This window comes from Vicia villosa, linkage group LG4 (assembly GCF_029867415.1).
Source record: "Vicia villosa cultivar HV-30 ecotype Madison, WI linkage group LG4, Vvil1.0, whole genome shotgun sequence".
Lineage (NCBI taxonomy): Eukaryota > Viridiplantae > Streptophyta > Magnoliopsida > Fabales > Fabaceae > Vicia > Vicia villosa.
In genome coordinates, this window is record NC_081183.1 from 753,971 (window position 1) to 770,441 (window position 16,471).

The window sequence follows — 16,471 nt, forward strand, 5'->3', positions numbered from 1 at the left end:
AAATTGTTTATGATAGACCACGTTTTTAGAGAAGTGAAAGAAATTATAGAAATTGCAATGATAGTCCACGTTTTTGGAGAAGGGAAAAAGACTGGCAGAAATTGCATATGACAGACCATGTTTTTGGAGAAAAAAAAGAAAGTCTTGAAATTGCATATGATAGTCCACGTTTTTGGAAAAGGGACAGAAGTTCCATAAATTGCTTATGTTAGTCCATGTTTTTTAAAGATGGGGAGGAAATTTTAGAAATTGCATATGATAGTCCACATTTTTGGAAAAGGGAATCAAAATCCAGAAGTTGCATATGATAGTTCACGTTTCTGGCGAAGGGAAAGAAATTTCAGAAATTGCATATGATAGACAATATTTTTTGAAAAAGGGAAAGAAACTCTAGAAATTGCATATGATAATCCATGTTTTTAGAGAAGGGAAAGGAATTCTTGAAATTACATATGATAGTACACGTTTTTGGAGAAGGGAAAGAAATTTGCAAAAATTGCTTATGATAGACCACGTTTTTGGAGAAGTGAAAAAAATTCTAGAAATTGCATATGATAAACCATGTTTTTGGAGAAGTGAAAAAATTCTAGAAATTGCATATGATAGTCCACGTTTTTGAAGAAGGGAAAGAAATTTGAAGAAATTGCATTTATTAGACAACGTTTTTGGATAAGTGAAAGAAATTATAGAAATTGCATATGATAGTCCACGTTTTTGGAGAAGGGATAAAGGTTTGCAGATATTGCATATGATGGACAATGTTTTTGGATAAGAGAAAGAAAGTTTAGAAATTGCATATGATAGTCCACGTTTTTGGAAAAAGGAAACAAAATCCAAAAGTTGCATATGATATTTTCGGTTTTTGGCGCAGGGAAAGAAATTTCAGAAATAGGCCATATTTTTTGAAAAAGGGAATGAAATTCTAGAAATTGCATATGATAATCCATGTTTTTGGAGAAGGAAAGGAATTCTAGAAATTGCATATGATAGTCCACGTTTTTGGAGAAGGAAAAGAAATTTGCAGAAATTGCTTATGATAGACCACATTTTTGGAGAAGTGAAAAAAATTCTATAAATTGCATATGATAGGTCATGTTTTTGGAAAAGGGAAAGAAATTCTAGAAATTGCATATGATAGTCCACGTTTTAGAAGAAGCGAAAGAAATTTGCGGAAATTGCATATATTAAACCACATTTTTGGATAAGTGAAAGAAATTATAGAAATTGCATAGGATAGTCCACGTCTTTAGAGGAGGGAAAAAGATTTGCAGAATTTGGATATGATAGACCATGTTTTAGGAGAAGAGAAAGAAAGTCTAGAACTTGCATATGATAGTGCACGTTTTTGGAAAAGGGACAAAAATTCCAGAAATTGCATATGTTAGTCCACGTTTTATAAAGATGGGATGGAAATTCTAGAAATTGCATATGATAGTCCACGTTTTTGCAAAAGGGAAACAAAATCCAAAAGTTGCATATGATAGTTCACGTTTTTGGCGAAGGGAAAGAAATTTTAAGAAATTGCATATGATAGACCATATTTTTTGAAAAAGGGAAAGAAATTCTAGAAATTGCATATGATAGTCCATGTTTTTGGAGAAGGGAAAGGAATTCCTGAAATTGCATATGATAGTCCACGTTTTTGGAGAAGGGAAAGAAATTTGCAGAAATTGCTTATGATAGACCACATTTTTGGAGAAATGAAAAAAATTCTATAAATTGCATATGATAAACAATGTTTTTGGAAAAGGGAAAGAAATTCTAGAAATTGCACAAGATAGTCCACGTTTTTGAAGAAGGGAAAGAAATTTGCAGAAATTGCATATATTAGAACACATTTTTGTATAAGTGAAAGAAATTATAGAAATTGCATATGATAGTCCATGTTTTTGGAGAAGGGAAAAAGATTTGCAGAAATTGCATATGATAAACCATGTTTTTGGAGAAGAGATAGAAAGTCTAGAAATTGTATATGATAGTCCACGTTTTTGGAAAAGGGAAAGAAATTCCATAACTTGCATAGGTTAGTACACGTTGTTTAAAGATGGAAAGGAAATTCTAGAAATTGCATATGATAGTCCACGTTTTTGGAAAAGGGAAACAAAATCCAAAAGTTGCGTGTGATAGTTCATGTTTTTGGCGAAGGGGAAAAATTTTCAGAAATTGCATATGATAGACCATATTTTTGGAAAAAGGGAAAGAAATTCTAGAAATTGCATATGATAGTCCATGTTTTTGGAGTAGGAAAGGAATTCCTGAAATTGCATATGATAGTCCACGTTTTTGGAGAAGGGAAAGAAATTTACAGAAATTGCTTATGATAGACCACATTTTTGGAGAAGTGAAAAAAATTCTAGAAATTGCATATGATAAACCATGTTTTTGAAAAAGGGAAAGAAATTCTAGAAATTGCATATGATAGTCCACCTTTTTGAAAAAGGGAAAGAAATTTGCAGAAATTGCATATATTAGTCCACGATTTTGGATAAGTGAAAGAAATTATAGAAATTTCATATGATAGTCCACGTTTTTCGAGAAGGGAGAGAGATTTGCAGAAATTGCATATGATAGACCACGTTTTTGGAGAAGGTAAAGAAAATGTAGAAATTGCATTTGATAGTCCACGTTTTAGGAAAAGCGAAAGAAATTCCAGAAATTGCATATGTTAGTCCACGTTTTTTAAAGATGGGAAGGAAATTCTAGAAATTGCATATGATAGTCCACGTTTTTGGAAAAGGGAAACAAAATTCAAAAGTTGCACATGATAGTTCACGTTTTTGGCGAAGGAAAGAAATTTCAGAAATTGCATATGATAGACCATATTTTTTTGAAAAAGGGAAAGAAATTCTAGAAATTGCATATGATAGTCCATGTTTTTGGAGAAGGGAAAGAAATTTGCAGAAATTGCTTATGATAGACTACGTTTTTGGAGAAGTGAAAAAATTCTATAAATTGCATATGATAAACCATGTTTTTGGAAAAGGGAAAGAAATTCTAGAAATTGCATATGATAGTCCACGTTTTTGAAGAAGGAAAAGAAATTTGCAGAAATTGCATATATTAGACAACGTTTTTAGATAAGTGAAAGAAATTATAGAAATTGCATATGATAGTCCACGTTTTTGGAGATAGGAAAAAGATTTGCAGATATTTTATATGATGGACCATGTATTTGGATAAGAGAAAGAAAGTCTAGAAATTGCATATGATAGTCCACGTTTTTGGAAAAGGGAAAGAAATTCCAGAAATTGCATATGTTAGTCCATGTTTTTTAAAGATGGGAAGGAAATTCTAGAAATTGCATATAATAGTCCATGTTTTAGACGCGCGCCCTCAATTATGTCTGCTCCATTTTTTTGCGGGAATTTACAGGGTGGGCCTAAACAGGGCAGACATGCCCATTTGTAACCCCTATTTGTATAGGGCCAATAGGGTAGACACTGCTACCTTTAGAACGCGAGGGCTTACTTGCATTCTAGGTTTAGTCAAATTGAACCTCTTTTCTTAGAAAACTATAGAATGGTAGTACTTGTTGGGTTGATCTCAAAATGAATCTATTAAAAGTGGTAATAATCCCATTTTAATTCATTATATTCTCCTTCATGGTCATGGTCTCCATCTTTATAATCGTGTGATAATTGTCGGAGTTAGTTGCGATGCCTCTTTTCATCAAATAGAAACCCAAGGATTTGCTATCCCTAACCCCAGAAATGCATTTTTTGTGGTTAAGTCTCATGTTGTATTGTCAGGCTCGCTTGGATATGTTGGTAAAGTGGTCATTATACAATTTTTTTTTGCTAGATATTATATATTGTCCATTTATACTTCTAACATCTCACCAATTTATTATTCAAAAAATTTGTTCATTTTTATTGGGTACATAGCACTCGCGTTCTTTAAGTCGAAGGGTGTGATATTTACATAAATAATTGACGTGCTCCATCATGAAAGCAGTCTCGTTTGTAGGGTGTTCGCGGGCCGGTTTGGTTCGGTTTTGAGACAATCCGAACCCAAACCGATTAAAATTAAATGGATTGGTTTGGATTGGATTTACAAATTTTTGTGATAAAGCCCAAACCGAACCGATCCGAGAAACAACGGATTGGTTTGGATTGGATTGATAGGGTAGATAGAAAAATAAAAAAATATTTTTAAAAAATAACTATTTACAAAAATTAATTTTTCATAATATTATAAAAAAAATAGTATTAATAGTTTTCAAATTTAAATATTATACTAGAAATTTTTATCTAATAGATTAAAAAAATCTAACAAGAAAAATATCTAAGATTAAGACTTTAATATGATAATAAATGTGTTTCATAACGTTATGTTCATTTATCATATTACACTATCAATTTTCTAATAACAAATTACAATAGCATAATTTGTCCACACACAACATTTTATTTTTTTCTTATTGAAGTTGAATGCTTGGTAGTAATTTTCATGATAATTAATTATGGTTGGTTTGGGTTGGGCTTGCGGGTAGAAAATTGAAAATCCGATGCCCGAACCGATTGTCATTGGATTTCATTGGTTTGGTTCGGTTCTTGCCCGAACTAAAAAAATGTCCAACCCAAACACTATGGTTTGGTTCGGATTCTGGTTTGGTTCGAATTTACCCGAACCAATGAACACCCCTACTCGTTTGTGTCTGCTTCATGCATAGGAATTTGTTTGTACCTGATGTAGACATCCATAAATGATATTATTTTGTACCGTTGAAGTTCTCATTCAATTTATTGATGTTGGGAAGCAGATATAAATATTTGTGGAAAGCTCGGTTGAGATCGATATAGTCTATGCACATCCTCAACTTGCCTAATATAGAAATTGCATATGATAGTCCACATTTTTGGAGATAGGAAAAAGATTTGCAGCTATTTTATATGATGGACCATGTATTTGAAGAAGAGAAAAAAAGTCTAGAAATTGCATATGATAGTCCACGTTTTTGGAAAAGGGAAAGAAATTCTAGAAATTGCATATGTTAGTCCATGTTTTTTAAAGATGGGAAGGAAATTCTAGAAATTGCATATGATAGTCCATGTTTTTGGAAAAGGGAAACAAAATCCAAAAGTTGCATACGATAGTTCCGGTTTTTGGCGCAGGGAAAGAAATTTCAGAAATAGGCCATATTTTTTGAAAAAGGGAAAGGAATTCTAGAAATTGCATATGATAGTCCATGTTTTTGGAGAAGGAAAGGAATTCCTGAAATTGCATATGATAGTCCACGTTTTTGGAGAAGGGAAAGAAATTTGCAGAAATTGCTTATGATAGACCACGTTTTTGGAGAAGTGAAAAAAATTCTAGAAATTGCATATGATAAACCATGTTTTTGGAAAAAGGAAAGAAATTCTAGAGATTGCATATGATAGTCCACGTTTTTGAAGAAGGGAAAGAAATTTGCAGAAATTGCATATATTAGACCACGTTTTTGGATAAGTGAAAGAAATTATATAAATTGCATATGATAGTCCACGTCTTTGGAGAAGGGAAAAAGATTTGCAGAATTTGCATATGATAGACCATGTTTTTGGAGAAGAGAAAGAAAGTCTACAAATTGCATATGATCGTGCACGTTTTTGGGAAAGGGACATAAATTCCAGAAATTGCATATGTTAGTCCACGTTTTTTAAAGATGGGAAGGAAATTCTAGAAATTGCATATGATAGTCCACGTTTTTGGAAAAGGGAAACAAAATCCAAAAGTTGCATATGATAGTTCACGTTTTTGGCGTTTTTGGTGAATGGAAAGAAATTCCATAAATTTCAAATGATAGTCCATGTTTTTGGAGAAGGGAAAGAAATTCTAGATTTGTATGATAGACCATGTCTTTGGGAAAAGGGAAAGAAATTCCATAAATTGCATATGATAGTCCACGTTTTTTGGAGAAGGGAGAGAAATTTGCAGAAATTGCATGTAATAGACCACGTTTTTGGATAATGGAAAGAAACTCCAGAAATTGCATATGATAGTCTACGTTTTTGGAGAAGGGGGAGAAATTTGCAGAAATTGCATATGATAGACTATTTTTTTGGAGAATGGAAAGAAATTCTAGAAATTGCATATGATAGTTCACGTTTTTGGAAAAGGGATAGAAATTTGTAGAAATTGCCTAAGATAGACAACATTTTTAAAGAAGAAAATAAATTCCAAAATTGCATATGATAGACCACATTTTTGGTGAAGGGAAAGAAATTCCAGAAGTTTCATATGATAGTCCACATTTTTGAAGAAGGTAGAGAAATTCCAGAAATTGCATATGATAGACCATGTTTTTTGGAAAAGGGAAAGAAATTCCATAAATTGCATATGTTAGTCCATGTTTGTCGAAAAAGAAAGAAATTTAGAGAAATTGCATAACATAGGCCACGTTTTTAGATAAGGGAAATAAATTTTAGAAATTGCATATGATAGTCCACATTTTCTGAGAAGGGAAAAAAATTTGCATAAATTGCATATGATAGACTACGTTTTTGGACAAAGGAAAGAAATTCCATAAATTGGATATGATAGTCCACGTTTTATGAGAAGGGAAAGAAATTGTAGAAATTGCGTATGATAGACCATGTTTTTTGGAAAATGGAAAGAAATTCCATAAATTGCATATGATAGTCCACGATTTTTGGAGAAGAGGAAGAAATTTGCATAAATTGCATATAATAGACCGCGTTTTTGGAGAAGGGAAAGAAACTCTAGAAAGTGCATATGATAGTCTATATTTTTGGTGAAGAAAAAGAAATTTGCAGAAATTGCATATGATAGACTATTTTTTCGGAGAAGGGAAATAAATACTAGAAATTGCATATGATAGTCCACGTTTTTGGAAAAGGGAAAGAAATTTGCAGAAATTGCCTAAGATAGACCATGGTTTTTAAGGAGGGAAAGAAATTCTCAAATTGCATATGATAGACCACGTTTTTGGTGAAGGGGATGAAATTCCAAAAATTTCATATGATATTCCACATTTTTAGAGAAGGGAGAGAAATTTTAGAAATTGCCTATGATCGACCATGTTTTTTGGAAAAGGGAACGAAATTCCATAAATTGCATATGATAGTCCACGTTTTTGGATAAGGGGAAGAAATTTGCAAAAAGTGCATGTGATAGACCACGTTTTTGGAGAAGGGAAAGAAATTTTAGAAATTGCATATGATAGACAACGTTTTTGGTGAAGGGAAAGAAATTCCATAAAGTTCATTTGATAGTCCATATTTTTGGAGAAGGAAAAGAAATTCCATAAAGTTCATTTGATAGTCCACATTTTTGGAGAAGGAAAAGAAATTCCAGAAATTGTATATGATAGATCACGTTTCAAAAATAAATAAATATAGAGTCATCATTTTAGGTTGTTGGAAAGTCATGATGAATAGTTGGAAGGAATAATAAAGATTTAGTTATTTTCTTTATGATAAATGAGATTGATTTAAGATGGTGAAGATTTTAGATTTATATTTGAAATAAATAAAGTTTATTTGTAAGTATATTAAATATTTAATGTATATCGACTATTATATAAATCAAATATATTAATTATTTAATATTTAATTTTTACAAAAATAAATTCTTTTTTATGATAAGGACTTAAATAACTTATTGGTTGGTTAGTCTCAAAAGTTTAATTAGCCATGTGAGAAGCATGATGATGTTGCTTCAAATAAGTTCATTTTGCACTATTAGTGATCTATCTAGGTAGTAGTAGCCAGTATAGTAGATATAGCCTAGTGACCCCAAAGCTTTGATTTAACTTTTAAATTGTTATGGTTCAAATAACATAGATAGAAACATGATGGCCACGGATAAAGTTTAATTGTTACTATAATAATTGAGTTATGATATTAAAACCGCACCGCAAACACCTCTATCTCGACTAATAGATGATGTTAATGGTCTGGAGTAGGCAACACTTGGTTGCTCATAAGTTAGACACATAAGTGAGAGTATGAACAAGAGACAGCAAAGGTAATCACCATCTTATCATGTGCCTATGATTTTATCCGTTTGAACAAAGAATGTAAGGGAACATTATGGTTCCAAAAAGCGAGGTGATGCGGGTCTATGCAGAGGTTTATGATGAGCTGAGCTTTCGTATTCATGACAAGTTGGACCTTTGATTTAGTCCAAAGCCTAATCATTTAACACACAATTACTTTATTCTTTCTTTTCTTCTTCCACCATTCTCTGGGTCAATATGTTCTTGAATAACAATTCTCTTATACTCAATGAGTGTTTTTTCCCATTAATTATCATCTATTTTAGCTTAGTATAAATTCAAAACGGGGTGTAAAACTTTTTCCTCTTAGTATATTGACCCTATTGTTCAGGAATGGTGGGGCTTTAAAAACACATGCCTCTCCTCTCAATGTTGATTTTGTAGGACCATTTCAAACATTTCTCATTCCATCAATGATATTAAGTTCTTAACTTTTATTTATAAATAATTTAGCAACAAAATTCACATGTATTAAGTATTCAACAACAAACAATTGTATTTTTTAACTTATCCAGTATTTTATATTATTTTATATATAACTTATCCAGTATTTATCAAGGTCTTAATTGCTTAAGAACCTTAATGTAGATAAATTAAAGCTATAATATTGTAATTTTTTTTATATGTAGACGAAATAAAAATAATTATTAAAATTGAGTTTTTTAGTTTAATACATGTGGTACTAAGGTTTAGATGTCAGACTTGAATTATTGATTAATCCATCGTCTCGGATTCTTCTTTGAACTCGAGACCCGTTATTGGTTCTTCTATAAATCTGCGATCCTTACTAGACCAAAGCCCTACATATCTGATATACATATATATGATGTGTGAAAAGCAACAAAGCATATCAATGCAATAATCATCATCGGTTCTTCTATGAACCCACAACATCGCCAATATAAGGCCACCACAGTAGTTCCTCTATGAACTACACACCTCTACATGTTATATATAATTACAACTCAACATAATACATATAATTATATAATTACTCAACAATACTCATCAACAACGTCAAACAACCAACAAGATTCAACAAGGCATACTCATAACAACAACAAAACTCATAATTAACTCTAATATATCAACTTTGACTCTAAACTCATCAATGACACAAATTCAACTCGTTTAATTCTCAAGCATAACTCTAATATATCAAATAACTCAAGACTCCTTAACTCACTCTAAAGGTCTTCCACAACTCTTGCATTTACTCTAAAATTGTCTCACTATAATTGGCAAGGATTTTCCAAAAAGTCTGTCTTAACTCTAACAACCATCAAAGATTTGAAAAATGAACTAGAAGACTCTAAAGCATGGGAAATCACTCGAAACTCCCCGAATAGGAACAGGAAACCCGCTGCCACCGATCCAGCCCCTAGCCAATCATGCCCGCACCGCGGCCCGTCGCCCCATTCACCTGCATCGTAGCCCCTTCGCCGCATCTTCTCCACGTGACCCCCGATCTGATTTTTCTTAGTTTTTGACATTTTCTCGACTTTTTCAAGTTTGCAATTTTCTTATTTTTTTTCCTTATTGAATAGATCTAAAACTCACATGTTTGAGTCTCAACCACCACAACACACATAGATAAACATAACCCTGAACAATATGACTCAAACATCGCCTGCTTAAATATCCATACAAGAATAATTTTCCCTTCCTCGAATTTAAAAAAACTTGAAGCTCTGGCTATGGAACTCCTTTCTCCTCCTCTTGCTCTCCTAGGGTTTGCTCTACATCCTTTGCCTATTTCACAACTTTTTCACGTACTGTCAAACTCTCCTTACTTTTTTTCTTAAATAAATAAAACATAATTCTTCTTGATTTTGATTAATTTCTAAAAACTCCTCTCAACTCTCTAAAACTCCATCCATCTCCCTAATTTCTTTAATATTTATTTTACTGTCCCAAAACTCTTATTCTCATATTTTCTCTATTTATTAATTAAAAAATGTAACTAAGTCTAGTTTACTACTAAATCACAAATCCTCACTTCTCCAGTAATTTTACTCAAAGTTCATCAACTTAAATTATTAAACTAAAAACACCTTAAAACTCGGTTAAAAATTAAATATAAAAAATCGGAGTGTTACATGGTTTTCATCCACAATGAAGCAAGAAGAGTCATCTCTGATAGGCTACTTAAATTCTTACTGAGGTGAAGATAGGATGGATATAAGGAGCATCAATAGTAAACTCACAAGGTACTATAGAGAAGTTGGTTAAATAAGTTACTCAATAGTAAACTCACAAGGTACTATATATAATCCTTTGTAATCTTAATGTAACACAAACAAGTATGTGTGCAATTTTCCCAATTCAAATGCTTCTTATTTACTTACATTCTACATTTCATTCATTTTTTGATTGCTTTATAGATTTGAAGATTGTTTCAGTTAGTATTTTATTTGAGACTTTAATCAAAAGAAAAAACATATAACTTAGAATGAACAGCAAAATGGACGGTACGCTGCTAGAGTACGGATTCGTTAAAATTGTATCTAAATATTTGTACTCATAAGTTATTCTTATAAACTGTATATATTGTAGAAGAAAAAGGCTAAAGTTAAAATGAAAAAAATTCCTTTGAATATATAGATGTCAAAAAGAACACAATCTCAACATATATATCCCTTATAGACCCATATAACTAAAAAAAAAAAAAGTGAAAAAATATAATGGTAATTTACATTTATCTTTCAATGTAAAAACGAAATTAGAAAAAATGAAAAATATAACACCATTAAATCAAATCAACATCAAGCATTTTCCAAACTATTAATTAATGGTTCTTTCTGACCATCTGATTTATTCCCCACTTCATCAAACAATGTTAATAACTGAGCCCGACGAGCCTGCTGTTCCCAATCAGTTGTCCCAACAATATACAACATAAGGCCCGCACAACATACTTGGGCCGACAAAAGGCCCAACCAAAGCCCACAAAACCCAAAACCAAACCAAAAAGCAAGTCCAACCGCCACAGGCATTCCCACCATATAAAAAGCGCTCAAATTCACATTCGCCGCCACTTTCGGCCGCGCTGTCCCCCTCACGACACCACAACCAACCGTCTGCGGACAGTTTCCAAGCTCGCACAAACCTAAAATCGGCAACGCCGCCGCGGTCAACTGTAGAATCTCTTCATCACTAGTGAATATCTTCCCCCATCTCCGTCTCATCATCATCGCAAAAACAACCGCAGTAAACCCTATAACCGCCGCAAAAAACACCGCGATCACAGCCGAAACCCTCGCATTACGCGGACGGTTCGCCCCAAGCGCATTTCCAACACGCGTCGAAACAGCAAGTCCAAGAGACGAAGGAAAAACGTAAATCAACGACGTCGTTTGAATTAATATCCCCATAGACGCCACGGTGGCAGTGGGATCCACAAGAAACCCACACAAGACAATAACAATCTCATACCACCACCATTCCAAACAAACAGAAACACAGCTCGGCGCGGCTAGCTTAATCAACGGCTCCCAGCCGTAAAAACATTCCAAACTCGGCGCACTCCACGTGGCAATGTGGACCCCACTTATCCAAACGTAAACAACCAAAACAATAAGAACCGAAAAATTCGAAGCAGCAGAAGCAATAGCAATTCCAGAAACTCCTTTTTCAAAAAGTAAAAAATTGAAAGGTAAATGTAAAAAAGTTCCAACCAGAGACGCTAAAGTAACAGGGAAGGTGACGGATTGAGCGCGAAGGTAGATTCTGATTGGTTGTAAAAAAGAATTAGTTACAAGATCAGGTAAAAGAAAAAGAAGATAAGTCTGTGACATTCGGGTGATTTTATCATCTTGTTGTAAAAAATGGAAGATTCTAGACATTTCAAACCATAGAAAAGAAATGGGTAAAGAACAAAGCAAGAGAAAAAGTATACAGCGTTGAAGTGTGAGTGATAGAAGCTTTGGACGGTTCGCACCGAAAGCTTGAGAACAAAGCGGTTCCATTCCTAAAGATAAACCGGAGAGAACCGAATAACCGGTTATGTTTGCGAAAGCTATGGCTAATGAACCCGATGCGAGTTCCACGTCACCGAGTTTACCGAGGAACATCATTGATACGATGGAACGCGCGTAGAATATCAGAGCTGTTAGTGCGGTTGGTAGCGCCAAGGATAGAAGCGATTTTGTTTCGGTGATTATCATTTCTCTGCTTTCGTTTTTGGATTCTGCCATTGCAGAAATCAATGGATCTTTTATAGTTTTGCACACCTCGTTGTATTCGAGGTTTTTCTGTTACGAATCGAAGCGACAGGACTGAAGAGAAGAATGAGAGTGTGTTGAATGAATGAAAGTGTAGTGTGATTGTTTTTTTGCTATGTGTATTGTATTGTATAGTGTGTGTAAAAATGGAAGTGGGGGAGAAAGAGATACTCTCGTGAAGAGCACTCTGTGAGTTGATGGGATGGAGGAAGGAGTGAGAGAATGGTTGAGATGAGGATGGGTTGTGTTGTGTGTATAAATAGAAGATTTGAATTGAAGCGTGCGTTCTTTTTCTGTTTAAGATTAACTTTAAAATATGCTTTGATTAATACTTTAATTAATACTAATAGAAAATAGTTTTCTTAAAATAAAGTAGTTGTAAAGAATTGGAATATAAATAAAAGGTTGACATGTATAAATTATAAAGTCAATTTCCTTGAGAAAAAAATATGTAGGTATAAAATAATATTACATTTGGTTTGTTCGATAAAAATATTGATTGATTGACAAGCTAGCTGATAGCTTATAATATATGACTGATGGCTGATGACAGGTGACTTATAGCTTATAGCGGATAGTTAAGACTAATAATTTATAAGTTCATTGAAATGTTTGGTAAAATTAGCGGTTTAATTAACTTCTAAATGTAAAATGAGATAAAAGATATTTAATATATAATTATTTTATTTTAAATTAAAATAAATTATAAGGGTTAAAAATGAATTTTAATTAAAATAATAAGAATATAAAAGGAAGAAAAGATAATAAGTTATAAGACATGAGCTAAAATGCTATTTGAAATAGCGTATAGAAAATAAGCTATAAGTTAGTAAAATAAACTATAAATTTGTGATAAAAAGACCGTTATCAAACAGGTTTAAATTATAATATAAAGTTACAAGACATAAGACATAAGATATAAGCTCGAAAACATGTCTTACCAAACAGTGTCATTAATATCTAATAATAAAAATAAAGTATGAAGCATTTATTTATTAAAAAAACAGTTAGAAAATATATTTTCATAGCAAGATGCTAAATTCTTAATGAATATCAATGTCTACCACTTTATACTATTGGCTTACTCATTAAGCTCATTTTTATGCATATATACATGTATGTACTAGTTTATGCTTATGCATGACTGTCATTTATTCTTTCTTTTATTGTTTAAAGTAGCATGAATAGTGATGAAATCTATACCTTATTTCTAGTGTCATGTATTCACACAAAATTGATTTTTCCAGTGAAACGTAATTAATTGTATTAATTGTTTTTATAATATTTCTGTGGTATAATTAAATGAATATTTATGAGATATTTATTGTAAATTATCAAGCTTTTTATTATTTTACTTTTTGAAAATTGAAAGATACAGTTGTAGAATAGTTCATTTATACTGTATTGTCTAGTTTTTAGTAAGATGTCATAAAATGTTTGAATAATACAAAAATATCAATTTCCAATGCCACTTGTTGATATTATAAACTTTTAATGAAGATTTAAAATAAAAAATATGTTCTTATTTTTGTCTGAATTTAGTCCTGTAAATTGATTCTATTTTAATTGAAACTCATTTCATATGTGCTGACTCAATAACTTATCAGTTTAGAAATTTTCTAAAATTAACCAGAAATGTTTTGATTAGTGCTAATCAGGTTTTGATTAATCAATTAACCTAAAACCCGTTTTGCGTCTTCCATTATAGTTATAGTTAATTAAACGTAAAGAAAGAAAAGGAAAATCCGTCACTAAAGAGAACAAATTCTTACGGGTCAAATACTAATTAATGTTATGGGGTTATGTTATGTTATGTTATTAAAATAAATGGAGCGTGATTAAGCATGCTTTTATATTCCTTAATTTTGTCAAACTATATCATGCATTTAAATTAAAATAAACATTTCATTCATTTTGTCAACAATCAATATGTAAGTTAGGTTTGATTTTAACACAAATTGTATTTTTAATTGTAATGTTTCATTCTTATTTTTCACCATATTGTCTAAATTATTCTCTGTTATTAATAAATTGTTTGTTATAATTTGGAATACACATTAGAAGAAAACAAGACAGCTAGGCACGTGAGGGTCACACGTGGGGTTTGAGACAGTAGATTCTGTTCCTCACTGTAGTTGCAGTGATTGTTAGGTCCGGCCCAGTACTGTCAGATATATTGGGCTTAAATAAGAGACAGTAAAAATAAGGTAAATGATTTTTTTCACTTTTATATAGATGTTCCACATAGGCGTGTTTGTGATACAGTTTAGACGGTTTTGAGGCAAAAAAATCATTCAAACCGCAAAAGAAAAAATATATAATTTGTTTTGGTTCGGTTGAAATTTAGAAATAAATTGAACCAACCTAAACTAAATTAATGTGGTTTGATTCTGTTCAGTTTGTTCGATTTTTTTTATTAAAAAATTATTAAGTCAGACATACACATATATTAGACAACATAACTTTGTATTTAGTCATTCATACACACACTACCAAATAACAATAAAACTCATCATTTGTACCACAACTTCCCATTTAATATGTAAAAATCATATTAAACAAAAGTGAAATAATAAACATAAAACAATAGTATAAAACAATATCAAAAATATTATAATGAAACAAAAAATAGAGGAGATGAGAGATTAGTAAAGATGAAAAAGAAAGAGCAAAAGAGATGAGAGATTAGAGAAGAAGAGGTGCGATAAAAACGAAATTGAAAGAGAGAACAGTAGCATAAAAATGAGAAGGTGAAAAAGAAAGAATATAAGAGAGTAGAGATTAGAGAAGAAAAGACAAGATGTATTTGGAGAAGAAGGTGATATACTGTTAGAAGAGATTTGAGAAGGCTGAAACTAAAACCCTAAGAAAATTGTTTGTAATTGTAAGGCTAAGGCATAATAGGTTTAAGTTCGAGTTGGATGTGAGTTAAGTGAATTTTATATTGTAACATAATGTGGTTTGATTCGGTTTGGTTCAGTTTGTAAAGTACAAACCGCAAACCGAACCGCGCAGTTTTGTAAAATATGGCCCAAACACATCCAAATCAAATGCGGTTTTTTGCAATTTTTGGTTTGTTTTGGTTCGATTTACGGTTTTCTCTTGGACTGGTTCGGATTTGAAAACCCTTACTCGCAGAGCACCGTGAAAAGTTCATAATGTCTCTAGTGCCCAGATATGCATCTTTGGACGCACTTATTTTCAACATTTTTAAAATGAAAAACACTTAAAAAATAATTTGAATTGTATTAAATTTTTTTGAAAGAGGTGTGCTTTCTAAAAAGTGTTTGTAATAGAAAGTGGTGTGCTTTCTAAATATTGTAAACAGAAAGTAGTGTACTTTCTGGTTTATGTGAGAATGATCAAAGTGTTAGATGAATTAGGAAATGTTCTTTGATTCTGGGAGATTCAAAGTCCATCATAAATATTTTGTTTATGTTAGAATATTGTAAGAGAGTTCTTGGTGTGAGGCTTATACAAAGATCTAACATAGTGGAAAAACCTTCTAGATTTGAAGGGACTAGATGTACCTTTAAGTTGGAACAATTTAGGTTCGACATCTATATTTCTTAAATTTTAATGATAACAAAGTATAGAGAACAGTTTTGTATACTAATTATTTCATTAAGTGTGTAGAATCTGAAGTTGAGCAAAATGACTCTAGATTATGGACAAAGCAAACTTTGAACTCTAGACTAAACAAAATCTTAAATCTGAGTAAAGCAAACTTTGGACTATGGACAAAAAGACTCTAGAATTTGGGCAATCACATTTGAAATACAAACAAGTTTTCATCTGGATAATCAAGACAACACATCTGTAACAGCAAGCCAGATTCACTCTGATATCGCAAGCCTCTTTTTCACTAGACTCTGAAGTATAAATATACAAGGCTGTGAACTTTGATCAAGCTTTAAATCATCTTAAATATGAAGACAGTGATTGAGAGAACAATGATTGAAAGAATATCAATGGAGATAGTACATTCAAGCGGTAAAAGCAAATGTTTCCATAAAAGGACAAGTATGCTGACAAATTTTAAAGGACAGTAGTACCAACTGATCTCCATGTTTTACATCTTAACCTTGAACCACTACTACAGTTGCGAAATTGATGAATTTTCCATTTCCACTTACCAATGATATTATTCATCATCTATTTAAAGAGGACAAAGAAACTTGAACAATAACGAACGAAATGATTTATGTACAGTTGTGAGAAAAGAATTGCTGAGAAAATATCTATATGA

The 16,471-nt window shown here is 31.9% G+C and overlaps 1 protein-coding gene across 1 annotated transcript; it reads right to left on the minus strand.

Moving 5' to 3' along the window:
• Positions 1 to 10,571: 10,571 nt before the first annotated feature.
• Positions 10,572 to 12,473, minus strand: LOC131594281 (protein DETOXIFICATION 51-like). The gene has a single exon (XM_058866367.1). The coding sequence runs from the start codon at positions 12,193 to 12,195 to the stop codon at positions 10,765 to 10,767; it is 1,431 nt and encodes a 476-aa protein (XP_058722350.1). The 5' UTR covers positions 12,196 to 12,473; the 3' UTR covers positions 10,572 to 10,764.
• Between the last annotated feature and the right edge of the window lie 3,998 nt (positions 12,474 to 16,471).

Bases quoted from the DNA above. Each gene is read 5' to 3' on its own strand.
- LOC131594281 (XM_058866367.1), bottom strand. From the start codon at position 12,195: ATGGCAGAATCCAAAAACGAAAGCAGAGAAATGATAATCACCGAAACA.